Source organism: Lynx rufus, unplaced genomic scaffold (assembly GCF_022079265.1).
Source record: "Lynx rufus isolate CCGP_SWC_20201006 ecotype Redwood Valley unplaced genomic scaffold, mLynRuf1.p SCAF_3, whole genome shotgun sequence".
Classification (NCBI taxonomy): Eukaryota; Metazoa; Chordata; class Mammalia; order Carnivora; family Felidae; genus Lynx; species Lynx rufus.
Genome location: NW_025814845.1, coordinates 37,975,155 through 37,991,322, shown reverse-complemented (window position 1 = coordinate 37,991,322; position 16,168 = coordinate 37,975,155). Strand labels below are relative to the sequence as shown.

General features: G+C 39.2%; 1 protein-coding gene across 4 annotated transcripts in view; it reads left to right on the top strand.

The window, feature by feature from the left end:
* FRYL (FRY like transcription coactivator) overlaps positions 1–16,168 on the top strand; it is a 303,326-nt gene that overhangs the window by 214,634 nt on the left and 72,524 nt on the right. For all 4 annotated transcript variants that reach the window (XM_047091763.1, XM_047091761.1, XM_047091762.1 and 1 more), the window contains 8 exons: positions 473–530; positions 2,809–2,900; positions 6,894–7,066; positions 9,117–9,277; positions 9,800–9,910; positions 10,705–10,859; positions 11,143–11,242; positions 12,721–12,889. In XM_047091763.1, the coding sequence (XP_046947719.1) occupies positions 473–530; positions 2,809–2,900; positions 6,894–7,066; positions 9,117–9,277; positions 9,800–9,910; positions 10,705–10,859; positions 11,143–11,242; positions 12,721–12,889 (1,019 nt within the window). The remainder of the gene's footprint in view (positions 1–472; positions 531–2,808; positions 2,901–6,893; positions 7,067–9,116; positions 9,278–9,799; positions 9,911–10,704; positions 10,860–11,142; positions 11,243–12,720; positions 12,890–16,168) is intronic.

Sequence of the window (16,168 nt, the reverse complement as noted above, 5' to 3'; positions counted from 1 at the left end):
AATGGTACTTACCTCTGTGAATTAGAGTAAGTGGCCTATCCCATTTTTTTCTGCTTTCCAAATACAGTGTGCATATGTTCTTTTGTAACCAAAACAAAACAATAAGGATTGTGTTGGAAACAGTAGAATTAGGGGGCACCTGGGTGGCTCAGTTGGTTAAGCGTCCGACTTTGGCTCAGGTCATGATCTCGTGGTTCACGAGTTCGAGCCCCACGTCGGGCTCTGTGCTGACAGCTTGGAGCCTGGAGCCTGTTTCAGATTCTGTCTCCGTCTCTCTCTGCCCCTCCCCTGCTTGCGCTCTGTGTGTGTCTCTCTCTCACTCTCAAAAATAAATAAACATTAAAAAAAGATTAAAACAGTAGAATTAGGGTTAACGCTTGCATTTCACATCATTATATTAGTGTTTACATATTTGCACAACAGATTATACCCATTCAGCTATTAATTTAAAAATATATCACTTCCCTTCTAGGGAACTAATAGAGGAATTGCATCCCATAATTAAAGAAGCACTCGAAAGAAGGCCAGAGGTAAGTGTGTATTTTTCTACCATTAAATATTCATCAAGTACTTGTCTTCTATATTCTATGTCAAAATTAGACATAGAATTTTGTCAAAAGTTAGAAATTGAGAAGTTATTACGTAAAAGATCATCTAAAGTAGTTCTAAACACTTTTTTAATATACAAAACTCTCCCCCCCCCCCCCCCCGAGGAGATCTTTATGCAGAAACTCATTACATAAAAGATATTAAATTGCTATAACTAGAGTGAGGGCAGTCAGGATCTAGATGGGTCAGCAAACTTCCTGTAAATGGCCAGGTAGTAAATATTTTCACCTTTGCAGGTCCTACTGTCTCTGTTGCAACTGCTCAGTTTTGCTGCATAGGTTACTAAACAAAGGGACGCAGCTAGATTGCAATAAAATTTTATTTAGGCAGCAGTGGGCCAGATTTGGCCTGTGAGGTCCATATTTTGCCAGCCCCAGGTTTACATTCCCAAATCTATAGGTTTGTGTTCTGTCCTGAGCAACTTTTAGAAACCGCAGGTCCAGTGGGACAGGCAGATATGCAAACCATAACTATAACAATGTGTTATTCACTGAAACGAAGTCATAGGTAAGAGGTTGTACAGACTGTAGAGAGGAAAAGCCTCTGGCTCTGCCTGTGAAGGAAAAGTAGGTAGGAAGCACCAATATTTGAGCTGAAGTTTGAAGCACATTCCTTGGTGGATAAGCAAGGGGAAGACATTCTAGGCAGAGAAATAGCATTTGCAAACCTTATGAAAGAATTTGAACACTGCAGATTCTTTTGCGTGATTATATTATGGAGAAAGTGATTGGTTATGCTGCAAAGCAAGGTAGGTATTATCTCATGACAGACTCCTGGTCTCTGCTTTATTTAGTAGTCCAGTGGTTACCGTATGGCATAGGCATCCGAGAATTGCCTGGAGAGCTTCCTAAAAATTATAGATTCCTGGGCCTGTTGAATGAGAATCCCTGGAATGGAGCCCAGAAATCTTCTAAAAACCACTGTAGATGAGCCTGGTGTAGATGACTGAGAATCACTGCTCTTTATGTCACCAAGGAATTAAAACAGGAGAGGGAGATGGGGATAATAGCTACTCTTTAGAAACTGTAAGACAGCATCTGTACTTCTTTATTTCCTTTCTTTAATTTAGCCTGGTGGAGTAGTGATAGTATCCCCATTTAGTAATTGATTAGACTTTTGTTTCAGAATGATCATGTTGATTACAGTATAGCATGAAAGTTAAAGGATTGCAGAGGAAAATGGAAATGGAAGCAAAATTAAGTAGCGATATTTATACTTCAGAATTTCAGGGGAGAGAAGTCATCATAGCAAGTGAATAGATAGGTACAATGATGTGCCTTGAATGTAAGATTTATTTTGAGTGCTGTAGACTCAGTCTTTCTACAGGGATGAGATGAAAACAAGTCAGTTAAAAGGTTGCAGAAATCCTCAAAAGCTGTTTAGAAACCATCCTGTTCAGTATGAATTGCTGTAAACTTTATAAAGAGCTAAATGAAGTAGTAGTTGTAATGAACTGGTTATCAGCAAATTGGCCTGCTTATGCAAGGCAGGAATCTGGATTTTGTAGGTTTCTAGTTGCTCTGTACTGTGAAAATGACATCATGGTGACATAATGAGCAATAGAAGAAAATGATGCAGCAAATCTGCCTCTTCCTACTACATGAGTTCCCACTGGAAGCAGAATCCAGGGGAGATTTATAGCAATTATAAGCTAGCCATTTGTCCTTTGGCTCTAATAAGACAAATTTATTCATACCATAATGATCAGATAAATTTTTTCTTTTGTATTTCGTTTTTGTGTCAAAATTAATCCGTGAGTGGAAAACTTTGGCACAAGCAAAATCTGTGGGGTTTCTTCATTCTCCTTTGTGTTATTTTTTTTATTTTCCCCGCCCTTCTGTTATATTCGGGGGGACATCTTAGGGATTCTTTTGCTTTCAGTGAGAACAGTTGACTAACCACTTCAGTTCTTCTGAAGTTGTCAGATTAGCAAATAACCTAAAAGTAACTATAACTGTGAGGTAACTGTAGGATTTTATTTTCTCCCCCCACAAGGGGTATGGCCGCACAAACTGTCATGTGATTTTATTTGGCTCATTAATCAAACTATCTGCACATGTCTCTCTGATTCAGTGGCCACTAGACTGCTCAAAGTCCACATTACACAAACAAAATAATCGCAAGGAGCCCTAAAACCCTAAGTTTGCTATCGACTTCCCGGAAGGACTTTTACTTAGTATCTTTCTATCTCTGGAACAGAATATGAAGCGTCGCAGGCGTCGAGATATTTTGCGAGTACAACTGGTACGAATATTTGAACTGCTGGCAGATGCGGGTGTCATTAGTCACAGGTCAGTGTTGGATTTTTGATTTGTAAAACTTTGATTAGAGAACATAATATTGTCTCTTATGAAATACATAAAAACAAAGCATGCTTGCAACAATAAAAACCTTCAACGCTGTGAGCATTATTTGCCAGTCCATCTAGTATTAGCCAGTGGCTAAAAAACATGTTGAAAAAAAATCTACCACTAGTACTAGATTGCTTCGGGAAAAAATTGGGTATGACATTCCTAGGATTTTGATATTTGTAGGAATCTAGTAACTCAGGCAAGAGGACAGTAGCCGTGTTTTGTGACTAAGTTAACTTTATCTTACCTCATTTTAAAGATGTATTTCTTGGGCGCCTGGGTGGCTCAGTTGGTTGGGCGGCCAACTTCGGCTCAGGTCACGATCTTGCGGTCCATGAGTTCGAGCCCCGCGACGGGCTCTGTGCTGACAGCTCAGAGCCTGGAGCCTGTTTCAGATTCTGTGTCTCCCTCTCTCTGACCCTCCCCTGTTCATGCTCTCTCTCTCCCTGCCTCAAAAATAAATAAACATTAAAAATAAATAAGTAAAAATAAAGATGTATTTCTTGTAGACTGTAAAATCATATATATATACATCTATCTATACATCTGTCTATCTATACATACATAGATAGATAGATGTATATATATATATATATATATATATATATATATATATATATATATAGGCTAAACACTATAAAGTTTACAAATTTATCCCAGTCATCTATTAATCTATCCTATTGGGGAAAATCAAAAAATCCATGAACATAAATCATAATTCATAACTTTCCACCCTTCCCCAATGAAGACATTGTTAGAATAAAGGCATTTTGGCACTAAGACCAGCCCCTCAAGGAAAATTCCATCAGCTTTGGGTTGAGAACTACCTATTTCCTTAGGAAAGATAATGGTGTTACCTGTTTATTGAAGGAGGGAAAAAAAGAGAGATCTGATCGTCTTCAAAAAAAGGTAACTGAAAAGAGATCCCGAGGAAAAAAGAACGTTAATAATAGTGCAGTGTTGTTACTCTGGCATTGTCCCGCTTATTTCTGAGTACCTCCTCCCTTTCATAGTTTGCATCAAGTGCTTTTTTGACAAGTGCTTTCAAAAATAGAGCTTTAATTAAAGAGAATTTAAACCACGGATTACCTTTTCTTTTATAGTAAATGAAAAGCAAATGAGAAGAAAGAAAAAGAAACATCATTCCTTTTTTTTTGTCCTACACAAAAACAAAACAGTGGAAGTCAGGAAAAGAGAATTTGAAACATGCTGGGCTTCATGCAAAAAATCAACAACCTAATACATACCTGGATCTTTTTTTGGTTGTTGTTTTTAATGTAACGTTAGTGAATGGAGAATCTTTGGTACTATTTTGGGGAACTGCAGGATGTTGGTGTATTTAAAATTTAACTGCAAAAGCTGTACTCACCATTGGGCAGTAATGGTTTTGAACACAGTTATGGTTTTGGTTTTGTTTGATTTTTTTTTAAGAGAAAGTAATCCTATAAGGCTGTTGCTATTATGGACTTTTTATTTCCTTGATTAAGGCAAAAAAGATGAATTCAGAATGCCAAGAAGGCAGGGATCTTTGTTTTGTTCCTCAAGCTGATCCTGTGTGCCTCATGCATAGGAAGTACTCAATGAATATTTGTTAAATGAATGAATGTTTTTCTCTGGGTCAGGTTGCAGTCTATTAAATTGGTTTCCCATCCAATAATAAATCATGACTCAGAAATTAAAAACACTCATTTAAGGAATAAAGGGAAACATTTCAAAAAAAAAAAAAAAGGAAAAGAAAAGAAAGGTGCCTGGGTGGCTCAGTCATTAAGCATCTGACTTCAACTCAGGTCATGATCTCATGGTTCTTGAGTTCGAGCTCCGCGTCGGGTGAGCTCGAGCTCCATTTGGGGTGAACATGAGCCCTGCTTGGGTGAGCCCTGCTTCTCTCTCTCTCTCTCTCTCTCTCTCTCTCCCACACACACACCCTCTCTCAGCCCCTCTCTCACTTGCACCTTTTCTCTCTCAAAAAAAGGGAGGGGACACATTTCATTATGAATTCATTGAACATATTTTTATTGTAGACTGATATTTTTAAGATGCTGTAATACCATGGTGATTCCTTACTCTTGTTTTCATGGCTTTAGGATGTTTATTCTTTTGAGAGAGCACATGCAGGTGGGCAAGGGGCAGGGAGAGAGAGGAGACAAAATCTGAAGCATGCTCCAGGCTCTGAGCTGTCAGCACTTGAACTCACGAATTGTGAGATCATGACCTGAGCCGAAGTCGGATGCTTAACCAACTGAGCCAACCAGGCCACTCCTACGATGTTTACAAGAAGCTCTTCACAACTATTAAAAATTAGTTTTACTTTTAAAATCTTGTGTTTTAGAGGTACTTTTCAAATATAGCAAGGAAAACTGATCAAAATGAATGTAATGTAACATCATCATTTATATAGCACTTATGGTTTACTAATAAGATTATGATTCATTTTCTCTTATGATTTCATTTTCTCTTTCTTACATAGTAACTCATTTATAGTCTTACTAAAATGTTCTGAGGTAGCTACTGGTCAAATCCTTTATAAACAATGGAACGAGACTGGAACCCAAGACTTCTGACTAACCAAAGGAGCCTTTCTGGTCTTTGGTTTCCAGGCAGAGAGCCCTTGCCTCAGGGAAAAAATTACTGCAGATTTTTGAGACAATTCCACGGGTATAAGAAGACTTGAAAACCACCACTCGTACTTGAATTCTCTTAAAGTTTTGTGTCCCTAGTACTACCTGTTTTAGAATCTTGCAGAGAATAAATACCTAATGGATATTTGATTGATTATGCTAAAGGCATGATATGAATATGTGTGGCAACTAGGAGAATATATAGAGCTAGTCTTTCTTCTTTCTACCCTTCTGAACTGATCCTTCCTATCCCGTATGCCTCCTTATTTCCTTATTTTGAAAAACTATATATTTTGCCAGAGAAGGAATAACATTCAGCACTCAGAATAGTCGATTAAAAGCAGATATGGAATTGAATAACATAAATTGCAGTAGTTTCTTGATTAAGAAGCACCATCTAGGGGCACTTGGGTGACTCAGTAGGTTGAGCATCTGACTTTAGCTTGGGTCATGATCTCACGGCTCGTGGGGTTGAGCCCCGCATCAGGCTGTGTACTGACATCTCAGAGCCTGGAGCCTGCTTTGGATTCTGTGTCTCCCTCTGTCTCTGCCCCTCCACCATTCACACTCTGTCTCTCTCTCTCTCTCAAAAATAAACATTAAAAAAAAAAAGAGGAAGAAGCATCATCTAGGAGCACCTGGGTGGCTCAGTCAGTCAAGTGTCCAACTCTTGATTTCAACTGAGGTCATGATTTCAGAGTCATAGGATCGAGCCCTGCATTGGGCTCTGTGCTAACAGTGCAGACCCTGCTTGGGATTCTCTCTATCCCTCTGTCTCTGCCCCTCCCCTACTCACATGCTCTGTCTCCTAAAATAAACTTTTAAAAAGCACAATCTATCTCATATTTGTGAGCCAAAATCATGTTCATTTAATTTTTGTATATTAAGTTGCACACTATCATGACCATGCCAAGTTTAATACACAGTTGATCCTTGAACATAGATTCGAGCTGCACAGGCCCACTTGTATGTGAATTTTAACAGTACAGTAATATAAATGTGTTTTCTCTTATGGTTTCATTTTCTCTGTCTTTATTGCAAGAATATAGTACATAATATGTATGACATGCAATATATATGTTCATCAACAGTTTATGTTATCGGCAAGGTTTCCAGCCAACAATAGGCTATTAATTGCTAAGTTTTGTGGAGTTAAAAGTTATATACAGATTTTTGACTGGAGTGGTGTGAGTGGGTACCCCAAGCCCCCCATTGTTTAAGGGTCTACTGTGTATTATTCTGGTTTGATTACTAGGAATTTATTTTGATTGAAATTACAATTTAAAATCACATTTTTTTTTTCCAATATTTTCAGTGCAAGTGGTGGCCTTGATAATGAAACACATTTCCTCAACAACACTTTATTGGAATATGTAGATTTAACTCGACAACTCCTGGAAGCAGAAAATGAGAAAGACTCTGACACACTGAAGGATATACGATGCCATTTTAGTGCCTTAGTGGCGAATATCATTCAGAATGTTCCAGGTAATTATTTTCAGTTTCTTTCTTTTTTTAAATTTTTTTTTAATGTTTTTATTTATTTTTGAAGGAGAGAGAGACAGAGCATGAGTGGGGGAGGAGCAGAGAGAGAGGGACACACAGAATTTGAAGCAGGCTCCAGGCTCTAAGCTGTCAGCACAGAGCCCGATAAGGGGCTCGAACACACGAACTGTGAGATCATGACCTGAGCCGAAGTCGGATGCTTAACTGACTGAGCCACCCAGGCACCCCTATTTTCAGTTGCTTAAAACATTATTGAATTATTAAGCGACCATCATATATTTTCTTCCCATGAGGGTTTGCAGTCTCAGGTGCTAAAGCAGCTAAAACATAGTGGAAAATATGTCAGCATAACATGGATGGCAAGCGTTTGTTTTAGCTTTCAATTAGTGGTGTGAGTAGAAGTCAAAAAACAACCCCACCTAGATTTTTAATGATAATCAAGACACTAACAAAAAATTTAAGAAGTCAATAGAATATTCTTCTATTATTTTTATTTTTAAAAATTCTATTCTTTTATTTAAAAAAAATTTTTTTTAATGTTTATTTATTTTTGAAGGAGAGAGAGACAGAGTGCGAGCCAGGGAGGGCCAGAGACAGAAGGAGACACAGAATCCGAAGTAGGCTCCAGGCTTTGAGCTGTCAGCATAGAGCCTGAAGTAGGCCTTGAACTCATGAGCCATGAAATCATGACCGGGGCCAAAGTCGGATGCTTAACTGACTGAGCCACTCAGGTGCCCCTCGGATAAACTTCTTTAGAGAGACTTGTTCTAGTTGTAGTAAGCAAAAAGAAATAGTAATGAGAATAGAATTAACAAGATACTTTTGAGTAATGGAAGAAGGGTGTAGGCTGCAGTTACAAAATATACCAAAGATACAGTGTTATTGACTGGTTCCTTTAAGGTCATTGTACCTATTGTTGAGTACCTACCAAATGGCAGATAGTGGTTTAGGCACTAGAAGTATTAATTTGTGCAATTACGTTTTAAAAAGCCATAAATTCTGTACAAGTGTAAGACATAAAAATGTGACTGTAGCCTTTGGTATAAATGTAAATACAATTTTTTTCTTTTTCTTTCTGAAAAAGAATAATTTTGTTAGCTTTAAAAATACATGCAAACAGTTGGCTTTTAAAGTAAGAGCATGGGTTGTATTTTATAAGAGAGTCCAGTAAGCATTTCTTAGGTACCTTAATTTCAAGTGCAGGAGCCCTATTTGGAACTTTAGAGGAAATGATGCCAGTTAGAGGGAAAGAGCATTCTTTCCCTCTAACTTTTCTGATCTGAAGCCCATTAACATAAAGGTAGAATTTAGTCCATTACTAAACATTTTTCTACAACTTCCAGATTGGCTCATTAAGATACTCTTGGGTTTCTTCAACAAGGATTGACACCGAGAATTTGTAGATGGAATTTTAACGTGGAGAGAATCCACGGAGATCATCTCAAACAGTCGTTTTCAAACTGTGTCGTTTTTCCTCTGCTGCCAGCAGCAAGAGGCAGCAGAATGGGTTTGGACTCTAGGCCTTACCCCTGAGTTCAAGTAGATCAGCCCCTCCTTTGTCTGTTTTGTGTATCAAGATTCCATGTAAGGATTCTTGATTCTTTGACAAAGACAGCTGTGCTGCTAAAAACATACAGCTTAAAAACAACTTATCTCGTCCAAAGATTTCACTTGACATTGAACCGAGATCCAGAGTTGTGTTCGCGTTGATGTCTCGGCCCCGCTTGCCGTGTAAGCAGCAACAGCCAGGGAGAGAGGCAGGCAGGGTCCTCGTACCTCCCTTGAAACCGTGCTTGCGGGTCCTGAATCTCTCACAACGCTATGCTGCGTGGTGTCATAGTCTCAGCCCTGTTCCTGTGGCTTGCGTATGTGGAAATGATTTCTGCCACGGAGGAGGTTTTTGGCAGTTTAAGATAAAAACTTCTGCTTTCTTTTTTATAATATTGCATATTCAATGCCAAATAAGTTGGCATGCACATTAAAATAAAGGGAAATGGGAATCATTGTTTTCCCATCTATTTTTTATTCACAGTGCACCAGAGAAGAAGTATCTTCCCTCAACAGAGCCTTCGTCACAGTCTGTTTATGCTGTTCAGTCACTGGGCAGGCCCTTTCAGCATCATGTTTACACCCTTGGACAGATACAGTGACAGAAATATGCAAATTAACAGACATCAGTACTGTGCCCTAAAGGTATTTACTTAGAAATCTGCTTTCTTTTTTCTTACGTGAAGAGTGTAAATTTTTTTGTCTCTCGTTGCCTAGTATTGTAAAGAGGATAGATTTCTTCTTAGTACCTTGAGAACATTAGAATAAATATTTGCCTGCTGTATGAAAACATTTATACTGTATGCTTATTTAAATGCATAAAATACAACGCAAAGAAGTTACAGAATCCACCCAAAATTTAAACACTATTTTCTTAAAGAACTGAGAATTGCTTCTTTTTCCTTAAGTACTTTTTCTCCGTCTTTTTCCCCCCTCTTCTCTTCCAGTACTGTTCAAACTCCATGCCTAATTTGATATCATCCATTCACTTACTACTCATAATAAATTACTTAGTTTCAAAAATTACTATTACGCTTTTCTTTGTAAAGAATTAAAGGTATTGTGGCCACATAAGCATGAATAAAAATATCCTGCCTCTTCACATTAAACAGCCAACATATAACCTCTTAAATGTTTTAAATGTAATTCTAATATTATTGTTTGAAGGCTATGTCTGCTGTACTATGTTGTGGCCCTGTTGCAGATAATGTAGGACTTTCATCAGATGGCTATTTGTACAAATGGTTGGATAACATTTTGGACTCTCTGGACAAAAAGGTAATTATGACAGTTCCTTTAAGATTTCATAATAAATGGCACTACATTATTTGGAGTTACAGTATGACTCATTGAAAACCAATTTTTTTTTAATAGGAGACAGATTAGCATATAAACAAAAAGCATATTATATAAAATTAAATAGGATGCAACAATTTAAGAATTTTCTAATTCTTATTTATTACTTAAATAATGTTAATTATTATAGGGTTAATATAATAGTGTATACATATATCTCACAATAGGGTTCTAAATCTAAACTATATTAATATAGAATACATTGAGCTCCATGGAAGAAATACATGTTATTTGTTATGCTTAATTTCATTTTTTTTGACCACTCCCCAATTAATCTTTCTTGTCTTCCCTATTCTTTATTCTCCTGCTGTACATGCATAGACTTCACAATTTAAAATAGAACTTACATTTTTTTCCCCTCAGAATAATTTTTGTATTAGGTTATCCGAGACAAGAATAAAGCTTGATAAAAATAACTGGAGAGGTTAATAACTCACTTTTCTGAAAGCACTGAATCACTGTGCATATTCATCAGCCGCCTTTAGGGCTCTGCTGGAGGAGAGAATTGTACTACGTAGAGTCTTGTGGAAAAAGTATAGTTTATCCATGTCATTTGTTTCCTTTTGGCTAAATAAAATGAGAAGAGGTTGAACAAAAGGAGACTGAGATTTGTGCTTCAATACAATAAATATATATACTGTGTTATTTGAATAAAAATATGGGGAAGTAGTTATATAAATTTCTTTCTCCCGGGCAATCTTGTGACCTTTCCTTAGGTTCATCAGTTGGGCTGTGAAGCAGTTACATTACTGCTGGAGCTGAACCCGGATCAGAGCAACCTGATGTACTGGGCTGTGGACCGATGTTACACTGGTTCCAAGAGAGTGGCAGCTGGCTGCTTTAAAGCCATAGCTAATGTATTCCAGAACAGGTACTCTAGATACTGGCTTCCATATTTTATTTAGCTTTTTTTTTTTTTTTTAGAGAAAAATACTAAGAAACCAGTGTTTTGCTTCCCTGAGCTCTAATGAAATGTAACCAAAATAAGAATAACGATCACCATGCATCTGTTGTACCTTTTGCCTTAAAAACAAACCCCTAGTCACTTCATTGCTTTAAAAGCTGCATGTCTGCAGCTCCCCCTTTGTGTATCATATTTATTAATGGTGTGAAAGCCTCTAAACATTTACCTAACATGTAAAATTTGTCCCTAGGGATTATCAGTGTGATACAGTGATGCTCCTGAATCTGATCCTGTTTAAAGCAGCTGATTCTTCTCGAAGCATCTATGAGGTTGCTATGCAACTTTTACAGGTATGTAAGCAAATATTACTTAAAATATTTTTTTTAAGTTTATTTATTTATTTTTGAGGGAGAAAGAGTGCAAGCAGGGGACGGGCAGAGAGAGAAGGAGAGAGAGAATCTCGAGCAGGCTCCACACTGTCCACGCAGAGCCCAACACAGGGCTGGAGCTGAGATCAAGAGTCCGATGCTTAACCAGCTGAGCCACCCAGGCGCCCATAGTTAAAATATTTCTTATTGAGGATTTCATGAAGCATTGCTATCTATTCTTGCCTTGAAAGTCTATAAATATTCAGCTTTATTTTCAGTGGGGAGACATGGTATCAATTGCTGATTATCATTACAAATAGAAGACAAAGATAATATGGGTCACTTAAGTCTACAAATAATACAGACTGTTCAGAAGTGTATTACAAAGGGGTCACGTATATACTCCCACACATGCACCTGTATGTGCCTATATGTGTTCAAGTACTTACACAAATTGAGTGATCAGGACCTGCCAGATAAGAATAATGTGAGCCAAATGATTTTTTGAGAACGAAGTAAAAAGTAATTAGCTCTTCTTTGATGACCTTGTATAATTTTTCTTTATTAGACCAAGAAAAATAACATAGAAAGGTTACTTCCCAAGCATGGATATTCCATCATCATGCAATATCTAATTGTTAATAGGGTGAGATTTTTCTCTTTTAACCAAGAATGAGATTCAATTAGATGCTGATTTTTCCAGAGGGCTTAAAGTGGTATTGATGGTGGTTGCGACCATCTCGGGAATTACACCCTAATGTCTTAATTAATTAGGAAGAAAGTTCAGTGGTATCACTCTCTATATAGTGTAATGTTAAAGAATTTTTAAATCATATTCCTTATTTGATCTGTATGTAACCAAGATCTATTTGAAGATTTTTTTTTCACTTATACATGTTTCATATAATCCTGTTTTTGAGCTGGGAAGTGGTAAATTTTCTTCAAGTAATGGTATAGTAAGTTGCTTAAGTCATTTTCAGACTGCTACTGCCTCAAACTGTTGGCATTAAGCTCAAGGAATAGAAAGGCTTGTAAACAATTACAGATCCTTTGCAAACATTTCTAGGAATTAGAAATTAACATCTTGGGGCGCCTGGGTGGCTCAGTCAGTTAAGCATCTGACTTCGGCTCAGGTCATGATCTCACGGCTTGTAGGTTCAAGCCTCGTGTCAGGCTCTGTGCTGACAGCTCAGAGCCTGGAGCCTGCTTCGGATTCTGTGTCTCCCCCTCTTTCTGTCCCTCCCCCACTCATGCTCTGTCTCTCTCTCTCTCTCTCTCTCTCTCTCTCAAAAATAAATAAATGCTGAAAAAAGAAAAAAAATAAATTAACATCTGGAATACTTTCAATATACATACCTATATTATTTTTAAGCTGGAATAATTCTTGTGAGAAGATTTTATTTTTCGATTATAGCTGAAATTTAGAGGACTCATGAAATCTTTACTCTACATTCCTGCAGATCCTGGAACCGAAGATGTTTCGCTATGCTCACAAATTGGAAGTTCAGAGAACAGATGGAGTACTTAGCCAGCTGTCTCCTCTGCCGCACCTGTATTCTGTTTCGTATTATCAGTTATCCGAGGAGTTAGCAAGGGCTTATCCTGAGCTAACTCTTGCCATGTTCTCAGGTATGATCATTGAACTGGTTAGTGGGTTTTCGTTAGGAATCGTTTCTAAATAGCTACTTTTAGGACATTTTACATATATGAAATTTGAGGTTGAATCAAAACAAAACATGTCTTTAAAGTTTCCTTTCTTTATTTATCTGTACACCACATGTGGGGCTCAAACTCATGACCCCGAGATCAAGAGTCGCACACTCCTCTGACTGAGCCAGCCAGATACCCCTAAAATAAAACATGCCTTTATGTGAGAGAATGTTTTTTCTTTAATAAGAACTCTTAATACTAATCCTCTCATGATATGTAAATTTCTTATTAATGAAGTCTTTCCAGGCTTCTCACTTTGCCTTCCTTTCTTCTTTGCCTTGCAAAAAGTGGAGAAAAAAAAAAAAAAAAAAGAAGAGGGGGCTTCACATGCAATTTAAAAACATGTTTGGGGGGGGGTGCCTGGGTGGCTCAGTTGGTTGAGCATCAGACTTTTTTTTTTATGTTTATTTTGGAGACACAGAGAGAGAGAGAGAGAGAATGTGAGTGGGGGGAGGGTCAGAGAGAGAGGGAGACACAAAATCCAAAGCAGGCTCCAGGCTCTGAGCTGTCAGCACAGAGCCTGACATGGAGCTTGAATTCACAAACCACGAGATCGTGACCTGAGCTGAAGTCGGATGCTTAACTGACTGAGCCACCCAGGCGCCCCAAGCATCAGACTCTTGATTTCATCTCAGGTCATAACCTTGCAATTCCCGGGATTAAGCCCCACAGCGGGCTGCCCGCTGATGGTGCAGAGCCTGCTTGGGATTCTCTCCCTCTTTCTCTGCCCCTCCTCTGCTTGTGTGCATGTGCACCCTTTCTCTCTCTCAAAAACATGAGCTTTAAAGAAAATAATTAAATTAAAATATTTCTTGTGGCACCTGTGTGTGGCTCGGTCAGTTAAGCTTCTGACTCTTGATTTTGGCTCATCTTATGATCTCACAGTTTGTGAGATTGAGCCTTGTGTTGGGCTCTGCACTGATAGCACAGAGTATGGTTAGAATTCTCTGTATCTGCCCCTCCCCACCTTGCATACACGCACGTTCTTTCTCTCTCTCAAAATAAATAAATAAACATTAAAAATAAAAATAGGGGTACCTGGGTGGCTCAGTCAGTTAAGTGACTGACACTTGATTTCGGCTCGGATCGTGATCTCATGGTACGTGAGATTGAGCCCCACATCGGGTTCTGCACTGGCAATATGGAACCTGCTTGGTATTCTCTCTGTCTCCCTCTGTGTCTGCCCCTCCTGTGTTCTGTCTCACTCGCTTTCAAAATAAAGAAATAGCTGGGCCTGGGTGGCTCAGTTGGTTAAGCGTCTGACTCTTGGTTTTGGCTCAGGTCATGATCTTATGGTTTCATGAGTTCAAGCCCTGTGTCAGGCTCTGTGCTGGCAGCATGGAGCCTGCTTGGGATTCCCTCTCCCTCTCCCTCTCCCTCTCCCTCTCCCTCTCCCTCTCCCTCTCCCTCTCCCTCTCCCTCTCCCTCTTTCTCTCTCCCTCTCTCTGCCCCTCCCTGACTTGCATTGTCTCTGTTTCTCTCAAAATAAATACATTTTAAAAATTAAATAAAGAAATATACTTTAAAAATAGAAATAAATAAAAACATTTCTTTGGTAGACACAGAACTTCCTGAGTCTTCTAGTATATAACTTATCTTGTGCATTGGTCTGTCATTAATAATAAAAACGGGCAGAGATAAGGATCCAGGTTTCTTTCTTTAAGGAAAACCTGTAATCATAGGGAAAGGGCCTGCAGTGCCTTAAGCAAAACTATCGCTTAGGATCCCACATTGCTTTCTGGTTCAATTTCCTTTCCTTGGGGCCAACAACTATTCCTGCCGCGAGCGTCTAAAACAGAGGGACTATGTGTCAGGCAAGATGTGCTCTCTATCTGGATCTGCCAAGACTCAGCTTTAGGACAATTTTTGTTTGAAATCTAGTTTAACCTTCTGCCCAGTGGACACTATTGCAAGTTCTCCTGTAGTTCTTGAATTTTCACCGAAGAGTTAATTTTAACACCGAACACTTAGCTGGTTTTTCTACTTTTCACTTGTAACAAGATCTTATTTTAGTCTGAGAATTGGACAGGCACCAAAACGGACATCCAGGGGATTAGAAAGTTCTCCTGTGGACCCTTTCTTTCATTTAGTCAAGACATGGTGACCTTCACCTTCTTTGGGCATCTTTCCACAGCCTCCATTTCAGTAGTGGAAGTATTCCCCATCCCTCACTGACCTGACTGGGGGGGGGGGGGGAAACGGTTTAAGTTCCTGTAACATTCAATCTTAAAGTGGTTTGCCTGTTTGGTTTGTACCGGTAGATGGCAGTGACCGAGCCCTTCCTTTTCTGTAACTCCCGCAGTCCTGACAGCCCTTTGAGGATCAGTGTGCATGGTCATCGGTGCAAAGCAGTGACCGCCATGGCCACTGATGCTGCTGCTGGCCTTCTTCTCAGGGCTCCTACACAGAGAGCAGAACAGTCCAGCGGAGTCTCAGAGCTTCAGAAATGGGTCGGGATGGCAGCTGATATGCGTGTAGACCATGCCCACAGCTCAGTCACCTTGTCCCTTTTCCTTCAGTTCTGTCATCAGGCGCCCTTGTCAGTAAGATTGGTTAATTATAACTGCTTTGCTTAAAATGGTTTATTCTAAACCAAAATATAGCCTGTAAACCTACTCAGTGCAGTTTTCACTCTGATTGTTTCCAAGGCAAGATGAGCACAGTGCTTCTTAGGGGTTGTAGAGTACAGCTGTCAATGTAAACTTTGCCCATTTTGAAATTTGAGGGTCCCGCCCCTTCCTCTCTCTGGACCACTTGCGGAAATCTTTAAATGTTGTCCCCTCCCTGGCCCTTCCCACCCTTGCTCTTCCCATCGTTTTCCTCCTATACACCCACTTCTTCTTTATTAATTTTTTGTTAATGTTTATTTATTTTTGAGAGAGACAGAGACAGAAAGCGAGTGGGTTAGGGGCAGAGAGAGAGAGAGAGAGAGAGGGAGACACAGAGGCAGAAGCAGGCTCCAGGCTCTGAGCTGCCAGCACAGAGCCCGACACGGGGCTCGAACTCATGAGCCGCGAGATCATGACCTGAGCCGAAGTCAGACGCTCAACCGACTGAGCCACCCGGGCGCCCCTGTACAGCCACCTCTAACCCATCACCTGCCCCTTTACCTTGCCTTGAGTGTCTGCATCCACTTTTTTCATGCCCTCCACTCTCATGCATCTTCATAAATAGCCTTAAGACTCCGTTAGCTTGAGT